Raw genomic sequence first — 24989 nt, 5'->3', positions numbered from 1 at the left:
AAAGGTGCAATGTATGGCAGAGACATGGGAGTTAGGCACCTGTAGGGGTTCAATAAACAAGAAGTCATCAGATTTCATAACTCGAAGTTGAGGAATATAGTGAAGTCTGGTTAAGAACTCTGAACGTGACAGCCAGGGATTTTTCCACTAGGATAGAGATTCTTAATAAAACAAATGCGATTCAAATTACGTTCCTCATCTGAGCTTCTTTGTACAGGGCACGTAGGCTCAGGTGATTCTCCTACTACCCCCGACCCTAAGAGATCCTCAGGATATAGAGTAGTACTATAGTCTAGGCCTTGCTGAGAGTCCACCCGTGAGACTTCTTCTAGATCCACCATACTAGACTTCTCTCCCGGTACTAGCCAGTCTGACAGAGGCCCCTTTGCCTTAGTAGCTCGAGCCGCCGCTCGTGCCAGTCTTTTTCTGGCTTTTTCGGAGCGAGACTCAGGGGCAGACTGGGGTCCCGCGATAGGAAGTGCAGCGCTCGTTGACGCTTTCTTGTTTTTGAGTGCCCTTTTGGCAAGTCTACGTTGTTTCCGTGTGGGAAAGGTCCCAGGACTTTGTGCTATCTCTAGATCTTCTACATTCGCTACTGAAGGTTCCTCATCTAGGGCATTACCACTAGGTACAGGATGCTCAGCGGCTTCCTCAATAATCTTTTCCGGCTCTTCCATCTCTTCCACAATATGAACTGCATCCGAAAGATTCACTTCCACCTCGTCTCGAGGGAAGTCCTTAAGCTCCAGTGCCCTCGTGATGGTATTAGTGTTTGTCAATATGCGCCCTGACATTTGCAGAAGTATTTTGAGTGCAAATTGTAGAGAGGCTACTGATGATTGGAGGTCAGCTATCGCCGTAGTACTGGTGTGCAGACTATTTTCCTCCTCGGCCTCATTTTCAGGGCCATCCTCCATGGAGGCCATCGCTAGATTTGGAGAGGCAGATAGGCAACCACTGCTGCCCTCGGGGTTAAATACCTCCAATGTTGTACTTCTGTAGAGTTAAATTGTTAGCTGCTCTCTGTGGATTCTGTGATGCCATTGCTCTCTGAATACCCAAACAGAGGTCAATGTGTTTGTTTTGGACACATGGGCAGTTTATATGGTTTTGATGACTAGACACAGACTGATCTTAAGTTTTGTTTCCTAGGTAGGGAAACTCTTCAGGATAGGAACACAGAGGCCTTTATCCAACCCTTTTATTTTAATAAAGATGTCTGATAATGAAAATGTTAAACTGGGTCTGCATCTCATTTCAGACCCCTCACAGACGTTTCTTCCACAGAATATGGGATTGCTGGCGGATACGTTGCTTTTGGATGACAATCCTTGACAGATTGTGGGGGAGATTGCACCTTCTGAGCCAAAGTTGTTGTTGGGGTTAGGGAAGGGAAATGTCTTTCACTCGCTTAAAATTATTTTTGTCCACCGCAATTGTTTTGGTGAAACACAACATTGCCATGATAAAGGGGAAACCCGAGAGTCTGAAATATAATAAATGGGTGGTAGACAGACATTTTTATGTGACTCGAAAAATGAAGCTACAATGCACAGGGCTGCCCGGTTAAATCACAGAAAATCTGGAGCAAATGGCAGACGGCAGTTGTTAATCCACTCAAATATTCAACCCACGAAAGTGGATAGTCACATCATATCATTGCCTCGAATTCCCATTGTGTTTGTTTCTACAGCTGCTTATCTACGATTTGTGCTCATTGTGCTCATTATTGTCAAAAACCAATGTGTGATAAAAAAAATTCTAAAAAGATTGAACTTGACTCTCCTCTTAAGAAAGTGAATACAGAAGGACAGGGTGGTCTGTCAAGGTGTGCCACTGATGTAGTCTATGCATGCATTTTGTACATGCCTCTTGCTGCGCATTAATAGGGGCCAACATGCATGGGCTGTCGTATGGGGTGAAACTCCTGGAAAATGACATGTACACAGAGATTGTTCAAGCAGTCACATCATATCACTAGGCATGCACCCTGGTGGGTCCAAAGCCCAGTGAGTTCAAATTGAACGTTCTATTGTGTAACATTGCAGCAGTTAAGGGCAGAAGGGACGACAAAGACTGGAAGCAATTTTTGGACGAATAAGAAATTATTTGTCTTCAGGTTACATGGCTTTTACTCCCAGAAATCTGCCAGCAGTCATCCAAGCAGGGGTCTAACCAGATGGCTTAAAAGTACTCTATCTGGTCCCAATACTCTGGTTCACTCTCACTCCTCTGATATCTTAACTGTAAAATGGGACATTGGCGCTCTAACTGTTCTTTTTTCATTGTTAATATCTACTTAAGACCTAATGAGAAAGCAATAGATGATTATTGTCCCATATTGAAGAATTGGAATCTTTAGTGAATTTTCAAATTACCAAAGATCACCACATTGTTTTATTGGGTAACTAACATGCAAATGGAAACAGTTCATAAGTACACATTTTTGTGTAAAAATCATGTTGAGTTGCGGAAGGTACCACCATCATATAGCATGCTCCGTGTAACCCGTACTACTTTTTCTGATAAACTAATATGAGAAGTTACAACCATGTTTTAGTCATGACATTCCTCCAAAACCAACATTCAACTCAGGGAATCCTAGATGCTGGATAGACTACATACTCTTAAAAGTGGATAGCTGGAAAATGATTACTGATTTCCATGTTAATCAGCAGGCTGAAGGTGACCATGATCTCTTATGCTTGTTGCTGATGCCCTTGCAGGTTTAAAGGGACATGCAGATCACTCTATGATAATTCAGAGGGGAATTGTCAATGGATAACGGTTCCATGGCAGATACTGGTTAACAGAAATCAAATTGGTCAAATGTATGAAATGCTAACCTCTATTCTTGAAGCCCTAATACATGATCCAAGTCAAATGCACCCAACGGCTTTTGGGAACAGGTTGTTTATGTGTTATCGCCATTATTAACAAAGCCTTTTTCTAACAGTGGGATGAATAGCATGTAATAAAGTGGGTGGCATGACCAGGAGTGTCATATTAATAAACCCAAACTATTGGCAATTCTGAAATCAAAGAACCAAAAGGACATTCAGGAAATAAGGCGAATAAGGAAGGAATATACAACATTATTGCCACAAAAAAAGATGCATTTGAAAAAAAGGAAATGGGATGATGTTAAATTAGTGACCAAAATAAAGAATGTTAAATCATTTTGGAAACTGGTTTCCACTCATACTGTAGTACCCTCCGTTTACTGCTCTGGTGATTTCAGAGAATGCCTGCTGCTCTCACTTCAGCACATTCTACCAAGGCCCAGTAGCTTAATCACCGAGAGGAGAGGCGCACCCCGCAGTGGAGTGCTCCCTGACAAATTATATGTTGGATATATCTATCAAGGAGGTAGAATAGACAATTGTGTCCCAGAAAAGAAACAAAGCTCCTGATCCTGCAGATCTTTTCCTTACAGAATTAAGAGTATGGGGGTGCGATCATTGGCGAATGTTCGTTAACATAAAGAGTAGCCCGATGTTACCCCATACCAATATTCAAAAAAGGGGACATGGGAGAACCTCAAAACTATAGGCCCATATCCCTAATTGATGCTATCTCGAAGATCTATGGCACAATATTATTGAGGAAACTGGGGCAGTGGATGAGCCATACAGTCCTTTCTGATCTGCAGGCAGGCTTTATAGCGGGGATTAGTCCATCGATAAGATCGTTAGGCTATCCCATCTCTATGAGAAATGCACAAATCTCTGGAATCAAATGCTATATTTAGTCTGTATAGATCTATGCACAGATTTCAATTAATTTCCTAGAGAGAAACTATGGTTGTACTTATTCCAATTGGGCAACCCGATAAATCTCTTAGCTGTAATTCGTAGCCTGCACACTGGCACCTATGCCCAGGTGCACCTGGCCAAGGGTGGGGGCTTGATAAGGCCCTTCCCAGTGGCCAGGGGTGTAAGGCACGGCTGTGTTATAGCTCCTACACTCTTTAGCATCTAAATGAATAAAATTGCAGAAGAACTCGAGGCTGGATACGAATGCCCCTCTTCTGGGAAGGAAACAATGGGAATCCTACTATATGCTTATGATGCGGTCTTGATTAGCAAATCAAGGTTGGGGTTCCAAAAGCCACTGAACCGGTTTGAAACCCTAACCTGGAGTATGGGACTCAAAATTAATCTTTGCTAATGGTACAGTCGAAACACATGGAAAATCTATCTGCCCCCCGCCCCCCATCCGCTTGGTAAACGTTGGGGTTGAGAAAGTGGACTTTTGACTATCTGGGTGTCTGACTAGATGAAAGAGGCTGTATTTCTAAAACATGGTGGAAATGCAGCTTTCCAGAGCCTTGCGATACTGAGTTCATGTGCCAACCTGTCTGTCTCATATGGATCTGAGATTTGGGGATACTCGGACCTCAGGAAGCTGCAGCAAAAAGATGGTTATTATGAAGATGTTCTCTCTTCCAATGGGAACACCATCTATCTCTCTAAGACTTGAGCTAGAGTTTGATGGTGTTGCATAGGATGCCAAATTAAAACCCCTTTTGTATCTCTACATGATAATGAAAACAGCATCCTTAAGTAACTATCAATCAGCACTGATGGATGACCTCCACCAGTGCCGATTTATAGCTATTGGTGTTCCCACGCTGGTTGGTCAATGTTAGGTTATCTTGCGTTTCTATAGTGCGTCCTCTCATAGATTATTGTGTCGCAGCCCAGAGTATGATACAACATTCAGTAATGATAGGCAGGTGCAACGTCAGGTAGATAGTTGGGATGTCCAAATGTTTCAAAAAATAACCAATTGCTTGCAGAGACACCTGGGGAGTAAGAGAAAACAGGACAGCATTGTCTGCAAATAGGAGAGTCAGGATGCTCTCATTTGCAACTGATGGTGCATTGGTGGGCTTTGCCAGAATCTACCCCATTAATAAATAGGCAAAACAAACTGGGAGCAAGGACGCAGCATTGCCCAAGTCCCACATCATTTTTATTTTTCCTGTTGGCCATCCAATGCATACCCGAACGCCGCCTCATTACTAACAAGGATTGGATTGCTCACAGAATACCAGACGGAATACCCATGCTCTTCAATACCTGCCACATTGCTGCCCTGTGCACACTATCTAAGGCAGGCTCGAAAGGTCCATGAATATTGTGTAGATATTCATGCTCTTCAATGCAACACATTTATCCAGAATCAAGTATAGCCTCATAACTTGGTTGGTAGTGCTGAAGTTACACTGGAACCAGGCCTGAAGATGATTCAAGGCCCCCACTTCAATTATTCATGCATCCAAGTGGCCCAACACCGCCTTTGCAAATAGCTCCCCTCCCTGCATCAAAAAGGGAGATCGGGGATCTCCTCCCAACTATAGACCTATCTCCCTTCTTGAAAATGGGAACATGGACTGCCTGGGTTCACGAGTGGGGAACTAGATTGACCGCTAATGGAGCATTGAAGAATTTTAACAAATATGTTATCCATTTGACCACTTCCTGCCTGTACCAATCGATAGGAACCATGTCAGGGCCAGGCGCTTTTCTGAATTTATAAGACATGACAGCCGCCTCAATGTCCTTTGCAGGTAGCACCAAAGGGACAGAGTGCTCAAGCCAGGACCCTGCCAGAGTGGTGCCACCCTTTTTAGAATGTACAAAAAATAAAGTATCACAAGTACCTGCGAGGCTATGGATCTCTGAGAACCGAAGGTGATTCAGACTCTGGGCCCAGTCTCAATTTTTGAAGCAAGTGTGGTGCCTATGAAGGACTTCTATATGTTAAGAAAGAGTGCCGCGACCAGTTGAATTGTTTTAAAACAGTTTTAAAAAGTGTTTTTAAATGTGAAACTACTAAACAAATGTTGGTATGTTTAGATTATAGCTTTGATTTTCCTGCGGAATCTGAATTATACTGTGATGAATGTTCCTCTGTTTTTATTTATATGTTGATTGTATGGTTTGTTACAAAATCAATTTGGTTTACTACTCCCTATCTGTCAGATGGTTACAGGAATTATTTACGGGAGCCAACAGGCAAGTATGTTGCTTTCCATCTCTTTCAATAAGATACCTGTGTGATTACTTGCACATGAATTCTAACAGATCAGCGCTCCGAAAATGTACCTAAGGAATGCATCAGAATGGAACTTAATTGCCAATTGATGCCCTTTCCTCCAGTTAGGGTAGTTGAACCTGGGTTCACTTACATACCTTTGTTTTTGTTCCAAAGTTGACAAAAGGGCGTTGGGGGAAGTCTCACCCAGTTCCTTTCAACAAGTGGGATCAGGGGAGGAGGGCTTCCCGATTCTGGCAACTTCACGGATGTATAACCTCTGTAAGTGATTGTGCGAATTAACTATCACATTTCTACATAATGGTTGTAAGCTTCTGAAGGAAGAAGATGTGTTACACTGGGAAAGACTTAAATGTAACATGTGTGTAGTGGGGGATTGCCCAGGGATTTATTTTGCTTGCACCTGAAAATCAATTGCATCCTTTCTCCACAGAGTGATTCTAAGTTTAAGGCTGCTAACTTTTGCTATGCCAGTACTTTATGGTAATTCTGTGATTTGTGCAGCACCTTGTGTGTTCAGTCTAAGTCACTGTTTTGGAGGTTCTTTGCCCCAATATGCCCAAGCAGCAATAAGCAAACCAATTCTATACACCTGATGGCGTTTGTTAAACCATCCACTTCCATGTTTCTCAACTATGATGCAAAGGATAGGAGGAGATTGTAAAGCTCATTTTAGTGGGGAGACGCATTTGCTAAAACACATTTCAAGAGGTCCACTTATTCCAGAGGGCAATGTTGTAGATCAACCTCACCCATTAAACAAACAAAAAACAATACACTCTTGACCGGAGGAGCAGGCAGGTTGTCGTGGGAACTAATGCAATTCTGGAGTTGACTATGTGCGAATATATTTGCTGCAATCATCTCCCAGTCCCAGTAAGACTAATTGAAATATATTACCTTGTAGACTGATTGCTGCTACTGGTGCATTGACAGTTCACTACACATTAATATAAAAGGTATGATAGAATGGTTCAATAGAGAAACAATTAAACAATTAATTTGTATACTTACCATCTCGGATGGGAGAGAACATTTCATAGAGGCTAGTATTCCAAAATGCATACTTATTTTTTAAATCCTCACACTGTGGGTAATTTGTCTCATTGGAAGGTTTCCCATCTATGCTTATCCGGTTTGAAATATCTGCAACGAAATAAATCATTAGATTTACAATTCTTGAAAAAGTGTTCTCCCAAAGCACAAGTTAACATTTAAAAGAAAAATATCTGCAATACAAAAGTTGAACATTGTCCCAGTAACTTCATGTTTGCATTCTGGCAATATCCATAAAGAACCAAGTACTGACAAAGCGAACAGGTCCTGTCATTTCATGAGTTGAGCACAAAGTTTGGGAACAGAATCATGCTTTTATATGAATCTTCATGCTGGTTTACTTCAGCTTCGAAGCGCTAAATAAATCCTAATGGAATTGTCAGGCTGCAGTCATCAACAAGCAATTTGAGACTTAAGAAATAGGATACTTGCGAGCTAACTTTATAACACAAATACACAGGGTTTAACAGACTGGGAAGGATGGGAAATCTTGAAAAGGAACGATAATAGAGTCATTCCAGTTTGCTTGAGGACCGTAGTCCGTCAGACCATCCCTCACTTACCTGCTTCCTGGAGACGAAAATGACCCTCTGTATCAATGAAGTTCGAAGTGTTTCTGTGCTTGTCTTATGCTTGGTTTGGTTCACCGTCTCCATCGCTGTGTTCTTTTTTAAAATTGGTATAGTACAGTCATATTAGAGTGCAGCAGTCGTGGCACTATAGTTAAGGTGAATTGCTAATAACTTTTGACTTGCATGATGGATTTGTCACCCCTTCGGTCTCCTCCCAAATGACCAGAGACTGGACATTTTGGGAAGGATTTGTTAAAAAATGAAAAGGTTATTAAGAAAGCAAAACAAATCTCTGTTTTCATTCTTCTGTCATTCATTTCCCCATAGAGAAAAAATAAATAAATGTCTGAGCAGAGAACAGCAAAAACAGCTGGACAGAATTGGACCAGGTACAAACCAACCAGTGGTCTGGGGTTATTCTGTCTGGTAGTTAAAATATTGACGGGGTGCATCCTTCTCACAAAATTATAGCTATATTTCCCATGGTGCATTGCAGCAGAGAGGCTTTTCAGAAATGAAAAAGCAGCCATTTTTCCCTCATCATTCTTTTTTTTTTTTAAACATCGGTTTAGTTTTTTTTTTAATCAACTAACGAGATTGCGACAGCACAAGAAATGACATTCCAACAGGGCCTCCCCTTGCTCAATCGAGTATGTGTATACATTACACAGTAAAACAATAATACTTTCTATTATATGACTCAATGGTCCTAAACCATTCCCTATAATCTGCTGGGCACCTGGGCCTGTCCCCCTCTGCTTCCCCCATTTACAGGGCTTGCTCAGATTCGGTTGTAAAGACTAGAGTAGGGATAGCAGCTAAGTGTAGATCAGGTTAGTATATGAGAGTGAAAAATGTGAGGAACTAGGAATTCTAATGGATGAATATGAGGCGTGGTGGGGACAAGTCCTACTGTTTGGGCCTTCCTTATATGTTCGGAGTGGGGTATGTCGGTAACAGTCCGTGATTTCCTACACAAATGGGTCTAGGAGCTCCCAAAATGTGTCTACGCTGGCTGTATTCTCTCAGTTTTGTCGTTTGAATGAGTTCCGTTCCGTTCCGTTCCAGTATGCAGGTGCTAGATAACAATCCAGGGTGGGGAGGTCGCTCTCCACTGCAAGACTAGGAGTTTGTGAGAGGTGAAGAGTATGATGCTTATGATACAATATGTTTGAATAAAAGATATCTATTTATTACAAAATCAAGAAAAAAGTTTGCTATACATATTTTTTCTTTCTATAAGGGCGCAGAAGAGAAACAGTAACCCAAAACACTATTGTTTTTCAACCAAAACGGAGTAGAGGAACCGGAACTCCGTTGTTACAGTCTTTTGCTACCACCCCGAAAATCAGTGAACACATTACTAAAACAAACAGGGCACTGAGGTCAAACCCTTGGGAAACCCACACCAGAAAGGTTCCTCAATCATTATTTATGATGCTTATGAGCCTGCGAGGAAGCGTGTTTTCGTGCCAGCGAGGAAGCGTGTTTTCGTGCCAGTCATCGTGTCCGGGCCAAACAACAGAGTCGGGAAACAGTGGTAGGTCAGCGTCGGGTTTGTCAAATTTGCCCGTAGACCACCTGCCACTAGGGTCCTAGTTTAGGGCATGACCATACTATTTGCCCCATCGTGCCCAGGGCTGTGCAGCCGCGCCAGGATGTGGGTGATGGTGTCAGGCCCATTCTAAACATCCTGGCAGGGGCGTTATACATTCCTTGGATGATCTTAAATTGGATTTTTCCCATTTCTGATGTTCACAGAGGTCCCTGGGATGGCAGCAAAGTATTCAAATATCTCCAGCGTCAATGGTGATGTCGAGATCCTTAGACCAGGCTATCACCAGGGCGCTGTTCCCATAAAAATTATTCGGGATACTCAGAAGAATATGCAAAGGCGGGAGAATGTATCCTGTCACTGTTCCATTTCCAGTTTCATAAAGCAGGGGCAGCCTGGCAAGACGCGTCTGTAGTACATTGCCATTAACATACTATATTGGAGCCAGTGTCCGGTCTCGAGGCCAAGCCGCTGATTACCATTTTGAAAAGGCAGTAGGACAGGACCATTGCACAGGTACAATATTCTAACCTGCGACCACAGTGTATCAATGACGGGGGTGAATTTTGTGTTTGTGTCTGATTGTTAAAAGTGCCCATACCCTCATCCATGTGGGTGTCACATTGGTAGCAATTCCCTGTTGAGGGCGTGATCTATACCACTGTGTGATGGTCAGACTTAGTATAGGATGTAGTTTAATCTAATGTGGGCCAATCATCCGTCCAGCTTTGTGCCGTTAAGGCTAGCGGAACGTAGCCGCGGCTTCTTCCTCTGCCATATATATCTGGATATGGAAGTGTCCAGATCGCAATATGTCTAGGGAGTGGGACTAGATTTTATCATCATGTCAAGGTATACAAGTTTGGGCATGTAGTTCATCTTAAGAGTGTATACCCTGCCCGTTAGCGAAAGGAGTAATGTCTCCCCATCTCATCAGGTCTAGCCATGCACTCCAGTGTGGGGGTAATTGAGGTTCCGAAGTTCACCGATGTGAGCGCTAATTCTAACCCCTGTATATGTGATATAATGCAGCTGGAGTCGAAAGTGAGCAACCATCCCTGGATCCCATGGGATATCCTGTCGCAACAGTAGGATTTCAGACTTTGCCCAGTTAACTTTGTACCCGGCCATCGGGCCATATACTTGCAGGAGATATAGGACTTGTGGGCGAGATACCGGCTTTTGCGAAGATAAAGTAGGAAGTCTTCGGCGTAGAGAAATACCCGATGTTCTTCATTCCCCTGTAGTATGCCCTCCCAGTGAGGGTCAGTGCGTAGTTTAATTGCCACCGGCTCAAAGGACAAGGCATAAACCAAGGGTGATAGGGGGCACCTCTGTCGAGTACAAGATTGAAGCCCAAACCTTACGGGCCGATATCGTACCATTCGTAGTCACTGAGGCAGTGCCGACATAGTACCATTCGTAGTCACAGAGGCAGTCAGTCCAGTGTACAACAATTGAATAAGGTCGATAAATGAGCCAGGGAAGCCGTATTAAGCCAGGACCAAGAACATGAAGTTCCATTGGACAGCATCCTCTTGAATATTTTACTGAAGAATTTGCGGGCTCTTCTTTTGATCTTCAGAGAAAGTTTTATGTGAAGTGGTGCATTTTTAGGCAGATTGGACCAATAACACTTGAAAACCACTTTGCAGAAAGGCATTTTAATTTGATATTTGGCAGAAATGATGCTCCGGTGCAATTTATTAACTGTAACTTTGCTGGATCTCAATCGGACGTTATGCAAATTATTTTATGGTGGACAATTTAGCATGCATTTGCCTTATTTGCCCGTTATCTGCGTGCCATATGGCAAAGTAATAGAAAAAGTCAATTCTTCTGCCAGTACACTACATTCAGTATGTAACTTTTCTGACAATTGTATGTGTTGGCATCAAACACAAACTTTACTAGTTCAAAAATCGGCATATGCAAATTATTTCATAAAGAAAATGTGGACATGCGTGCCACCTATTTTCCCATTAGGCACTTTCCAGCTGAGCAAATGTACAGAAGATGGCCAAACATGGGCATGTGGTTAGATGTTTTACCAATTTGTGTACACTTGGCAACTGGTCAAATTAGCAGAAGCTGGAAATGTATGCACAACGACAATGTAGTGTGTCGGATCATTTTTAACATATTGGCACACAAATATTACATGCACAAAAAGTCAATTTGAAGTTTTGAATCGTGGGCAATTTGGCCATCATGTTACTTGGTTCCCCTTATGTTTTTTCTTCTGTAAATAGCCCAATTGCAACCTATTGGAATGCTTAGTCGATTTCAACAATTGCTGGTTAGATTGTGTACCTTTTCCAGTCAGCAGCTCACCTGCTAGCAGTATGCAGATTAGTGGTGAAACAACCATAGAGTATCTGGCCCAGTAAGTGCAGATTCATTAAGGGGCATTTGTACTCCTGAATACAGCAGCAGTATCATACTCTTCACTGGGATGGCCATGACAGCCTGTTTTTGGGTCTCATGTACTCCTCAATCACTACTAGGTATGTTTATTTACAGTGCATGTCCACATCCAAACTATTACCTGACCTTGCTCCTCCTACCATTACCAAATGTTCCATCATACTCTGTGCTGCGACACCATAACCTATACAAGCGCAAGATAACATAACATTGACCAACCAGTGTAGGGACACCAATAGATTTACTTCTACTTTCAACTGCACCAACATGGTCGTCATGGGGCATGTCTCTTCGGACGCCTTAAGAATCATCTCAGCAGCCCCTTCCATGCTCCTTGTGGACTTCAAACCCATCCATCCATCCATCCATCCCTCTCCACGCCTTAGCCCACAATGCTGATGCTACGACAACTAATTGCATATCATGTATGCCTTTAAGAGGAGGCGGTTTGGCTAAGTGACTAATCCAATGGTGTCATCACTCCTTTCCCGGTGGTGAGCTCTCTCCATGGGGCCAGAGGACGGCAGCCGCTACCTGATCCTGACCTTGGGGGCAGCTATATGATGGAGGATCACATGGAGGGCGACATCTGGGAGAATAGCAGGGCAGCATCGGACAGGGCATGGTATTCCTCTTCCTCTCTTGAGGATCCCCATCCATACCACATTGCTTAATGGCATATTGTTCCACCTCCCACACCCCCCAAGAAAAGTGCTGAAGACCTAAATATGAACCACCAAGATCTGATTCACCCTCCAAAATGCATGATAATATCTCCTCGGACACTGCTTACAAGTTATTCAGAACTAACTTCTACTCTCGGTGAGCAGCTGGAGGCCAAGGGGCTGCGAGGAGCTTTGTGGAGCCATCCAGCTCAGAAAGGAAGGAGAGGAGAGCAGACCGCAAATGAGGAGGGTCTGTAGTGTGAGGAAGGCCATCCCAGAGAGGAAGCAATTTGCCATGGGTCGGGAATACTGCAAGACACATGCAAGACTGCCCAGAGCCACCGGGGACCCTGGGGTGTACCGACAGGCATGTAAGCAAATAAGAATATTTGAATACTGACCAAATAAAGCACAAGGAAAGACCTTTAAGAAATCCCTATGTATGAGATGTCAATGTGGGGAAAACAGGAACAAGTCATACCTCAAGCCAATGAAGTGGAAGCACAATGCAGTAATATAACTGTGCTATATTAAAGAACAGTGAAACAGAGAAAATGTCCTGGTTAAAGGAGCACATCAGCAATGAACATTTGGGGGCAGGGGTACCTGGCAGGAGAGTATACCAGGGGCTCTGAAAGCCGCCAGAAAGGGATACCTGGCAGGGGAGTATACTAGGTAATCCATTCAAAGTATATGGTATCACAAGACATTGTGGCAAGATATCTGCCAGGGGAGTATACCAGGGGATATAAGAAGTTGATGAAAGGAAACACCAGGCAGGAGAGTATACCGGGGGATCTGAAGAACCTACTCAAGGATTACTGACAGGGAAGTATACCAAAAGATCCACTCAATACCCTTTTTTATGTTGAGACCAAAGCCCTGGCAGAGGGCTATACACAGACCTGAAGAGGTCACGGGAAGATTCCTGATGGACAAGCACACCAGGTGATCCAACAAGATACCAAAAAGGTTAAAGAGAACCTTATATGGAACATCTCGTTGAACAAGATCCTTTTTGTGAACCCAGTTCAAAGAAAATGTAGGAAGAGCTAAATGGCATGGGTCATATGTGCACAAGAACTTTCTGAGCCTGGTATAATGAAACAAAGGAATGGTTGTTTTAAAAATACTATTTGCCATTCTACCCAAATATCCATGTAAAGGTAACCACCCTCTGGTTCCAAGCGTTTCCCATAGGAAAAGACTGTTTCTGTTGGATTTGTCTACTTACTTTATTTGTGAACACTTTTTGCCAAACATACGTCAGAGACAGTTTCTTGTACCCTTTGTTCAGTTTTAGTGCAAGGGTCAGATTAGTATGTTTTGGGCACATGGGCAGTTTATATGGTTTTCATGACTCGACAAAGACATCTTTAATTTTAGTTCCGTAGGTAGGGAAACCCTTTAGGATAGGGACACAGGCCTTTATCCAACCCTTTTATTTTAATAAAGATGTATCATAATGAAAATGTTAAACTGTGTCCGCCTCTCATTTCAGACTCCTCACAGAAGTTTCTTCCACATAATATGGGATTCCTGGCTGATACGTTGCTATTGGATGACAATCCTTGACAGATTGGGAACAAGTGTGGGGGAGATTTCACCTTATGAGCTAAGTTGCTGTTATTGGGGATATGGGAGGGAAATGTCTTTCACTCGCGTTTAAAAATAATTTTTGTCCACCGCAACTGTTTTGGTGAAACGCAACATTGCTATGATATAGGGGAAACCCAAGAGTATGAAAATTAATAAATGGTTGGTAGACAGACATTTGAATGGGACTCAAAAAATGAAGCTACAATGCACCGGGCTGCCCGGTTAAATCACAGAAAATCTGGAACAAATGGCAGGCGGACATTTCTTAATCCACTCAAATATTCAACGCACAAAAGCGGATATTCACACCATATCGTTGTCTGGAATTCCCAAAGTGTTTGTTTTTACAACTGCTTATCTATGATTTGTGCTCATTATTGTTATAAATTTAAAAACCAATAATGTGTTATACATTTTTTTTTTTAAAAGCTTGAACTGGACTCTACTCAAAGTAAATACATAGGGACAGGGTGATCTGTCAAGGTGTGCCACTGATGTAGTCTATGCGTGCATTTTGTATGTGCCTCTTGCTGCTCTTTAATAGGGGCCAACATGCATGGGCTGTCCTATGGGGTGAAACTCATGAAAATAACATGTACACAGAGATTGTTCAAGTAGTTGCATCATATCACTAGGCATGCACCCTGGTGAGTCCAAAGCCCGGCAAGTTAAAATGTAACCTTCTATTGTGGAACATCGCAGAAGTTAAGGGCAAAAGGGATGACAAATACTGGCAGCAATTTTTGGACAAATATAAAATTATGCGTCTTCAGGTGACATGGGTTTTACTCCCAGAAGAAAGGTAGGAATAGACCTCTTACAACATTCCTGCGATGAAATTGATCAGCGGTCGCCCAAGCAGGGGTTTAACCAGATGTTTTAAAAGTACTCTATCTGGTCCCAAAACTCTGGCCCGCTCTCACTCCCCTGATATCTTAACTGTAAAATGGGACATTGACGCTCTGTTTTTATTTCATTGTTAATATCTACTTAAGACCCAATGAGAAAGCCATAGATGCTTTATTGTCCCATATTGAAGAATTGGAATCTTTAGTGAATTTGCAAATGACCAAAAATCACCACATTGCTTTATTGGGTAACATGCAAATGGAAACAGTTCATAAATAAACATTTTTGTGTAAAAAGCATGATGAGTTGTGGAAGGTAACCCCGTCACATAGCATGCTATGTGTAACCCTGCCCTTGCTGACTTCTGCAATCACTCTTTCGCCTCTGGAGTCTTCCCATCCCCTCTCAAGCACTCCCTTGTGCACCCCCTTCTTAAGAAACCCTCTTCCGACGCCTCCTGCCCAGCTATCTATCGTCCAATCTCTATCACTCCCTTCCTGGGCAAGCTCCTGGAGAAACTGACCATCTCCGAGCTAAATCTCCATGCTGAATCTGTTGGCAGTCTTCATGAACAATAGTCTGGCTTCAGAGCTGCCAGAAGCACGGAAACTGCTCTCCTGAACATCCGTGAGGACCTGTTCTCGAACCTGGACTCTAAAATTCCATGTGTTCTCATTCTGCTTGATCTCTCTTCTGCCTTTGATACTGTCAACCATACCATCCTGCTCAACCGTCTCCGTGATAACCTGGGTATCACTGGTCAGGCTCTGGCGTGGCTGACCTCTTTCCTCTACAATCGACCCTCCCAGGTCCAACTGGGGTCTTTCCTGTCTGACATCTTTTTCTCTACCTGTGGTGTCCCCCAGGGATCTAACCTCTCCCCCTGGCTATTCAACCAGTATCTGGCACTTCTCGCCACAGCATTGCCGCTCTCTGCCCCAACTTTCAGTGCTATGCGGATGATACCCAGCTCATTTTCAGGCTACCCTCGGCCTCCTCTTCTCCTTCCCTCATCTCCGACTGTCTTTCTGCTATCCAGGACTGGTGTGCCGCCAATGACCTCTGCCTTAATGCCAGTAAGACTGAGATTCTACTAATTGGCACACCCACTCCCTCCTTCCCTGCAGCTCTCTGGCCGGCCTCCTTGGCCCTCTTCCTGTTCCTACCTGCAAGGCAAAAAACCTTGGGGTCATCTTCGACTCCACACTCTCCTTCTCTCCTCACATATCCGACGTCTCTAAGAAGTCACACTACCAGCTACACCTCCTCAGAGGTATCCTTCCTTTCCTCTCCTTCCCCCAGAAGCTCACTGTCTCTAGAGCCCTGGTTCTCTCGAAGCTGGACTACTGTAACAGCCTCCATCTAAACCTGCCTGCCTCTACTCTCCGCCCTTTGCAACTCATCCAGAACAGGACTGCGAGACTTGCCCTTGGCCTCAAGCCCAGGGACCGTATCGCTCCAGGACTGAAATCACTACACTGGCTCCCAGTGATTGCGAGGATCAAGTTCAAAACCCTCTGCATTGTCCACAAGGCCTTCTGGGGCCGTGGGCCAAAATACCTTCAACTCTCTCTTCCTAAATATCTTCCTTCTCGAGCTCTTCGCTCATCTGCCTCCAACTCCCTCAGGGTCAGCCGTTTCTCCAAGCAACAAGTTGGTGGGAGATCTCTCACCGCTGCAGGGGCCTCCCTCTGGAACAGCCTTCCTGCCTCTCTGAAACTAGAGGAGAACCATCTCTGGTTCCGGAAGCAGCTCAAAAGCTTCCTCTTCGCCTCCTCTTTCTCTCCCCCTCTCCCCTGCTAAAGTTACTGAATCTGCAACTGGGCCACTCACTGTTCTCAGTCCTTGGCCCAGCCACTCTCCCCTGCACTGCCTCCCTGGCACCCCCTGCACTACGGGACTGTGTCTGTATCCCTACAGCCCCCCTTCCCAGCACTTGTCTGCACTTGCCACGAGCGGTTATTTTCCTGTATGCTATTAACCCTGTACTGCACTTCCCCTCTTCCTTCCCCTTGCACTTCTCCCTTTCCCCTCTACCCTTGCACTTGCGCGATCTGAATGACACCTGGCCTAGTAGGATTGTTGTCTGTCTCCCCCCCCTGCCTCGTTGCGCCTTGAAACACTTGTGTATAGGCGCGTTACAAATGCCATATCATATCATAACCCGTACTACTTTTTCTGATCAACTAATATGAGAAGTTATGACCAGGTTCTAGTCATGACATTCCCCCAAAACCACCATTTAACTCAGGGAATCCTGGTTTCCGGATAGACTACATACACTTAAGTGGATAGCTGGAAAATGATAATTGATTTCCAGGTTATTCAGCATGCTGCAGGAGACCACGATCCCTTATGCAAATTGCTGCTGCCCTTGCAGGTTTCAAGGGACAGGCAGATCACTATGATAATTCGGAGGGGAACTGGAAATGGGTAAGGGTTCCATGGCAGACACTGGTTAACAGAAATCACATTGGTCAAATGTATGAAGCGTTAACCTCTACACTTGAAGCACTAATACATGATCCAGGTCAATCTTCACCCGAGCGACTTTTCGGAACAGGTTGTCTATGTGTTATCGCCATTATGAACAAAGCCTTTTTCTAACAGTGGGAGGAATAGCTTGTGACAAAGTGGGTGGCATGACCAGGAGTGCCAAATTAATAACCCCAAATGATTGCCAATTCTCAAATCAAAGGACCAAAGGACATTCATGAAATAAGGCGAATAAGGAACAAATATATGACACAGAAAATAGATGCAGTTGAAAAAAAGAAACAGGATGAGATTAAATAAAGAAAGTTAATGCTTTTTGGAAACTAGTTTCCGCTCAAACTGTAGTACCCTCTGTTTACTGCTCTGGCGATTTCAGAGAATGCCTGCTGCTCTCACTTCAGCACATTCTACCAAGGCCCAGTGGCTAACCCACCGAGCGGAGAGACGTACCCTACAGTGGAGTGATCCCTGACCACTTATACGTTGGATATATCTCTCACGGAGTTAGAAGAGACAATTCTGGCACAGAAAAGAAACAATGCTTCATTGGCGAATGTACATTAACATAAAGTACAGCCAGATGTTAGCCCATAACAATATTCAGAAAAGGGGTCATGGGGGCGAACCTCAAAACTAGAGGCCCATAACCCTAATCAATGTTATCTCGAAGATCTATGGCACAATATTATTGAGGAGACTGGGGGAGTGAATGAGCCATAAAGTCCTTTCTGATCTGCAGGCAGGCTTTAGAGCGGTTATTAGCCCATAGATCAGGTCTTTAGGCTATCCCTTCTCTGTGATAAGCACACAAAGCTCCGGAATCTAATGTTAAATTTAGTCTGTATAGAACTATGCACAGATTTTGATTAAATTCCTAGAGTGAAATTATGGTTGTACTTATTCCGATTGGGCAACCCGATAAAGCTCTTGGCTGCAATTGGTAGCCTGCACACTAGCACCTATGCCCAGGTGCACCTGGCCAAGGGTTGAGGCTTGACAAGGCCGTTCCCAGTGGCCAGGGGTGTAAGGCAGGGCTGCGTTATAACTCCTACACTCTTTAGCCTCTACATAAATAACATTTTAGTAGAACTCGAAAGGCTGGATATGAATGCCCCTCTCCTGGGAAGGAAACAATGGGAATCCTACTATATGCTCACAATATGGTCTTGATTAGCAAATCAAGGTTGGGTTTTCAAAAGCCACAGAACCTGTTTGAAATCCTAACCTGTCGTATGGGACTCAAAATGAATCTTTCGAAGACCAAGCTAATGGTACGGTCGTAACACATGGAAAATCTACCCCCCATCCGCTTGGTAAACATTGGGGTTGAGAAGATGGACTTTTATGGCTATCTGGGTGTCTGACTAGATGAAAGAGTCGGATGGTGAAAACACATTGAAAAGTCTTTACTTAATTTAAAAAAGACAAGTGGCAACTGCACAACATGTTCTGAAACATTATGGTGGAAATGCAGCTTTCCAGAGCCTTGTGATACTGAGGGCATGTGCCAACCTGTCTGCCTCGTATGGATCTGAGATTTTGGGATACTCAGAACTCAGGAAGTTGGAGCAAAAAGAGATGGGTATTATGAAGATGTTCTCTCTTCCAATGGCCATACCATCGATTTCTCCAAAACTTGAGCTAGGGGTTGATGGTGTTGCATATGATGCCAAATTAAAACCCCTTTTGTATCTGTACATAATGACAACAGCATTCTTAAGTAGCTATAAATCAGCACTGATGGATGGCCTCCACCAGTTCTGATTTATAGCGATTGGTGTCTGAAAGCTGGATGGTCAATGTTAGGTTATCTTGCGCTTCTATAGTGCCTCTTGTCATAGGTTAGGGTGTCGCAGCACAGAGTATGATACAGCATTCAGTAATGGTAGGGAGGAGCAATGTCAGGTAGATAGTTGGGATGTTCAAAAGTTTTCAAAAATAACCAATTGCTTGCAGAGACCTCTGGGGAGGAAAAGAAAATATTGTCAGCAAATAGGAGAGTCGGGATTCTCTCATTCGCAATTGATGGTGCATTGGTGGGCTTTGCCAGAATCAAATCAATTACCCCATTAAAAAACAGGCAAAATAAACTGGGGGCATGGATGCAGCCTTGCCCAAGTCCCACATAATTTTTATTTTTCCTGTTTGGCCATCCAGTGCATACCTGATTACCGCCTTGTTACTATACAAGGATTGGATTGCTCCCAGAATACCAGACGGAATACCCATGCTCTTCAATACCTGCCACATTCCTGCCCTCTGCACACTATCAAAGGCAGGCTCGAAAGGTCAATGAATATTGTGTAGATATTTATGCTCTTCAATGTAACACATTTTTCCAGAATCAAGTATAGGCTCATAACTTGGTTGGAAGTGCTGACGTTACACTGGAACCAGGCCTGAAGATGATTCAAGTCCCCCACTTCAATAATTCATGCATCCAAGTGGCCCAACACCGCCTTTGCAAATAGCTCCCCTCCCTGCATCAAGAAGGGAGATCGGGGATCTCCTTCCAACTACAGACCTATCTCCCTTCTTGAAAATGGGAACATGGACTGCCTGGGTTCAAGAGTGGGGGACTAGATTGACCGCTAATGGAGCATTGAAGAGTTTTAACAAATATGGTATCCATTTGACCACTTCCTGCCTGTACCAATCGATAGCAACCATGTCAGGGCCAGGAGCTTTTCCTAATTTATGAGACATGAGAGCCTCCTCAATGTCTTTTGCAGGTAGCACCAAAGGGACAGAGTCCTCATGCCAGGCCCCTGCAAGAGTGGTGCCATCCTTTTTCAAATTTACAAAAAGCAAAGTATCGTCTCAATTTTTGAAGAAAGTGTGGTTGGTGCCTAAAATTGACTTTTATGTTAAGAGTGCCGCGACCAGTTCAATTGTTTAAAAACAGAGTTTTAAACTGTGTTTTTAAATGTGAAACTGCTAAACAAATGCTGTTATGTTTAGATTATCGCTGTGATTTTCTTGCGGAATCTGTATTTTGATACTGTGATGAAGGTTCCTCTGTTTTTATTTATATGTTGATTGTATGGTTTGTTATCGAAATCAATTCTGTTTACTACTCCCTATCTGTAAGATGGTTACAGGGAATTATTTATGGGAGCCAATAAGAAAGGATGTTGCTGTCTATCTCTTTCAATAGGATACCCTTGTGATTACTTTTCACATGAATTCTATCAGATCAGCTCTCTGAAAATGGACCCAAGGAATGCATCAGAATTGAACTTTTTTTCCAATTGATGCCCTTTCTTCCAGTTTGGGTTTGACGAACCTGGGTTCATTTGCATACCTTTGTTTTTGTTCCAAAGTTGACAAAAGGGCGTTGGGGTAAGTCTCACCCAGTTCCTTTCAACAAGTGGGATCAGGGGAGGAGGACTTCCCGATTCTGGCAACTTCACAGATGTATAACCTCTGTAAGTGATTGTGCGAATTGAGTATCACATTTCTACATAATGGTTGAAAGCTCCTGAAGGAAGAAGATGTGTTACACTGGGAAAGACTTAAATGTACCATGTGTGTAGTGGGGGATTGCCCAGGGATTTTTTGCTTGCACCTGAAATTCAATTGCATCCTTTCTCCACAGAGTAATTCTAAGTTTAAGGCTGCTAACTTCTGCTATGCCAGTACTTTATGGTCATTCTGAGATTTGTGCAGCACCTTGTGTGTTCAGTCCAAATCACTGTTTTGGAGGACGAGTACAGGGAGGTTCTTTGCCCCAATATGCCCAAGCAGTAATAAGCAAACCAATTCTATACACCTGATGGCGTTTGTTAAACCATCCACTTCCACGTTTCTCAACCATGAAGCAAAGTATAGGAAGAGACTGTAGAGCTCATTTTAGCGGGGAGACGCATTTGCTAAGCGACAACATTTCAAGAGGTTCAGGTTCACTTATTCCATACACTCTTGACCGGAGGAGCAGGCAGGTTGTCGTGGGAACCAAAGCAATTCTGGGGTTGACTATGTGCGAATATATTTGCTGCAATCATCTCCCAGTCCCAGTAAGACTAATTGAAATATATTACCTTGTAGAGTGATTGCTGCTACTGGTGCATTGACAGTTCACTACACATTAATATAAAGGTATGATAGAATGGTTCAATAGAGAAACAATTAAACAATGAATTTGTATACTTACCATCTCGGATGGGAGAGAACATTTCACAGATGCTAGTATTCCAAAATGCATACTTATTTTTTAAATCCTCACAATGTGGGTCATTTGTCTCCTTGGCAGGTTTCCCATCTATGCTTATCCGGCTTGAAATATCTGCAACTAAATAAATCATTAGATTTACAATTCTTAAAAAAAGTGTTCTTCCAAAGCACAAGTTACAATTTAAAAGAAAAATATCAGCAATACAAAAGTTGAATATTGTCTCAGTAAATTCATGTTTAAATTCTTGCAATGTCCATAAAGGACCAAGTATTGAAACAGCCAACAGGTCCTGTCATTTCATGACAGTGTGTGTTGAGCACAAAGTTTGGTAAAGTCATGCTTTTATATGAAGCTTCATGCTGGTTTAATTTCAGCTTCGAAATGCTAAAAAATCCTAATGGAATTGTCAGGCTGGAGTTATCAACAAGCAATTTGAGACTCAAGAAATAGGATCCTGGCGAGCTAACTTTATTACACAAATACACAGAGTTTAGGGTGGACTAGGAAGGATGGGAAATCTTGAAAAGGAACGATAATAGAGTTATTCCAGTTTGCTTGAGGACCGTAGTTCATCAGTCCATCCCTCACTTAACTGCTTCCTGCAGACCAAAATGACATTCAGTGTCAATGGTGTTCAAAGTGTCTCTGTGCTTGTTTTGTGCTTGGTTTGGGTCACCGTTTCCATCGCTGTGTTCTTTTTTAAAATTGGTATAATACAGTCATATTAGAGTGCAGCAGTCGTGGCACTATAGTTAAGGTGAATTGCTAATAACTTTTGACTTACATGATGGATTTGTCACCCCTTCGGTCTCCACCCAAATGACCAGAGACTGGACATTTTGTGAAAGATTTGTTCAAAAATGAAAAAGTTATTAAGAAAGCAAAAGAAATCTCTGTTTTCGTCCTACTGTCATTCATTTACCCATAGAGGAAAAAAATAAAAATGCCTGCGCAGAGCACAGCAAAAACCGCTGGACAGAATTGGACCAGGTACAAACCAACTTGGGCACGAAGCAGGGACTCGATTTACCAGAGGGGTCTCAGGTTATTCCGTACGGGAATTCGTTAAAATATTGACAGAGAAGGGGGTACACCCCTCTCCCAAACTGATAGCTATATTTCCCATGGTGCATTGCAGCAGAGAGGCCGAGAGGCTTTTAAAAAAATGAAAAAGCAGCCAGCTTCCCCCCCCCCCCCAGCATTCTTTTTCTAAAATCATCATCTGTTTGTTTTTTTATCAACAAATGAAATTGGGACAACGCAAGAAATAACATTCCAACAGGGCCTCCCCCTGCTCTATAGAGTATGCGCATACATTACACAGTAAAACAATAATACTTTCTATTATATGACTCAATGGTCCTAAAACATTCCCTATAATCCCCTGGGCCAACTGGGCCTGTCCCCCTCTCGTTCCCCCATTTACAGGGCTTGCTCAGATTCGGTTGTGAAGACGAGAGGAGGGATAGCAGCTAAGCGTAGATCAGGTTAGTATATGCGAGTCAAAAATGGGAGGAGCTAGGGATCCTAATGGATGAATATGAGGCGTGGTGGGGACAAGTCCTACTGTTTGGGCCTTCCTTATATGTTCGGGGTAGGCTATGTCGGTAACAGTCTGATCTCCTACATAAATGGGTCTAGGAGCTGCCAAAATTTGTCTACACAAGCTGTGTTCTCTCAGTTTTGTCGTTTGAATGAGTTTCGTTCATAGTCATAGATAACCATCCAGTACACTGTGCCACAGAGGCTGGGGAGGTTGCTTTCCACTGTAAGACTAGGAGTTTGTGAGAGGTGAAGAGTATGATGCTAATGAGCCTTCGAGTAAGCTTGTTTTTGTGCCAGTCATTGTGTCCGGCCCAAACAACAAAGTCGGGAGACAGTGGTAGGTCAGCTTCAGGTATGTGTCAAATTTGCCTTTGGACCATCTGCCAATAGGGTCCGAGTTTAGGGCATGACCATAGTATATGCCCCATCGTGCCTAAGGCTGTGCAGCCATGCCAGCATGTGGGTGATGGTGCCAGGCCCATTCTAACCATCCTGGCAGGGGTGTTATACATTTGTTGGATGATCCTAAATTGGATTTCCCCATTTCTGATGTTCGCTGAGGTCCCTGGGATAGCAGCGAAGTACTCAAATATCTCCAGCGTCAACGGTGATGTCGAGATCAGTAGATCAGGACATTGCCAGGGTGCTGTTCCCATAAACATTATTCAGTATACTCCGAGAAGAATATGCAAAGGCAGGGGAATGTATCCTGTTCATTTCCAGTTTCACAGAGCTGGGGCGGCCTGGCGAGACTCATCTTTAGTACATTGCCTTATCACTGGCAATTGCGTACTATATTGGAGCCAGTGTCCGGTCTCAAGGCCCAGCAGCCGACTACCATTTTGAAAAGGCAGTAGGTCAGTACCATTGCACAGGTCCAATATTCTAACCTGCGACCACAGTGTATCTTGACAGGGGTGAATTTTGTGTTTGTGACCGATTGTTAAAAGTGCCCTTACGCTCTTCCATGTGGGCGTCACATTGGTAGCGATTCTCTGTTGGCAACGTAATCTATGCCACTGTGTGATGGTCAGATATAGTATGAGATGTAGTTTAATCCAAGGTGGTAGATTAGCAGGAGGGATGGCTAATATTTTGGTGGGGGTAATGGAGGCCATCAAGGCCAGCTCCATGTCCGTACAGCTTGTGGTGTCATCGCTATTGATCCACCGTTTTGCCCAACAGATCTGAGCTGCCTATAGCAGCTCTTCAAGATGGAAGGGCCAAACCTTTGCCTTTGTGACTAGAAGGATAGCGCAACGTAGCTGCACCTTCTTCCCCCACTATATACATCTGGATATGGAAGTGTGCAGATCGCTATACGTCTTGGGAGTGGGACTAGATGGTATCATCATGTCAAGGTATAAGTTTGGGCATGGAGTTCATCTTTAGAGCGTTTACCATGCCCGTTAGCGAAAGGAGTAATGTCTCCCATCTCATCAGGTCTAGGCATATGCGCTCAACATTATGGGGGTAATTGAGGTTCCGAAGTTCACTAATGTGAGTGCTAATTCGGACTCCTAGATATCTGATATAATGCAGCTGGAGCCGAATGGGAGAAACCCCCCCTGGATCCCATAGGATATCCTGTTGCAACGGAGGGATCTCAGACTTTGCCCAGTTAACTTTGTACCCGTCCATATACTTGCAGGAGATACTGGACTTCTGGGAGAGATTCAGGGCTTTTGCAAAGATAAAGTAGGAAGTCATCGGCGTAGAGAGAAGCCTGATGTTCTTCATTCCCCCGCCGTATGCCTTCCCAGTGTGGGTCAGTGCGTAGTTTAATTGCCACCGGCTCTATGGACAAGGAATAAAGCAAGGGTGATCGGGGGCACCCCTGTCGAGTACCAGATTGGAGCACAAATGGGGCCAACATCGTGCCATTCTTAGTCACTGAGACAGTGCCGACATCGTACCATTCATAGTCACGGAGGCAGTCGGTCCAGTTTACAACAAGCGATTAGGTCAATAAATTAGCCATGCCAGCC

General features: G+C 43.6%; 1 protein-coding gene across 4 annotated transcripts in view; it reads right to left on the bottom strand.

Moving 5' to 3' along the window:
- The window catches only part of LOC138514122 (protein NEDD1-like), a 1166279-nt gene that overhangs the window by 578197 nt on the left and 563093 nt on the right, over positions 1-24989 (bottom strand). For all 4 annotated transcript variants that reach the window (XM_069629417.1, XM_069629420.1, XM_069629418.1 and 1 more), the window contains exons 9-10: positions 21436-21573; positions 7078-7209 (exon numbers count right to left, since the gene is read on the bottom strand). In XM_069629417.1, coding sequence (XP_069485518.1) covers positions 7078-7209; positions 21436-21573 — 270 coding nt within the window. The remainder of the gene's footprint in view (positions 1-7077; positions 7210-21435; positions 21574-24989) is intronic.

The sequence above is a fragment of the Ambystoma mexicanum genome, chromosome 12 (genome assembly GCF_040938575.1).
Source record: "Ambystoma mexicanum isolate Mex_15411 chromosome 12, UKY_AmexF1_1, whole genome shotgun sequence".
NCBI lineage: Eukaryota > Metazoa > Chordata > Amphibia > Caudata > Ambystomatidae > Ambystoma > Ambystoma mexicanum.
This window is presented reverse-complemented; position numbering and strand designations above follow the sequence as displayed.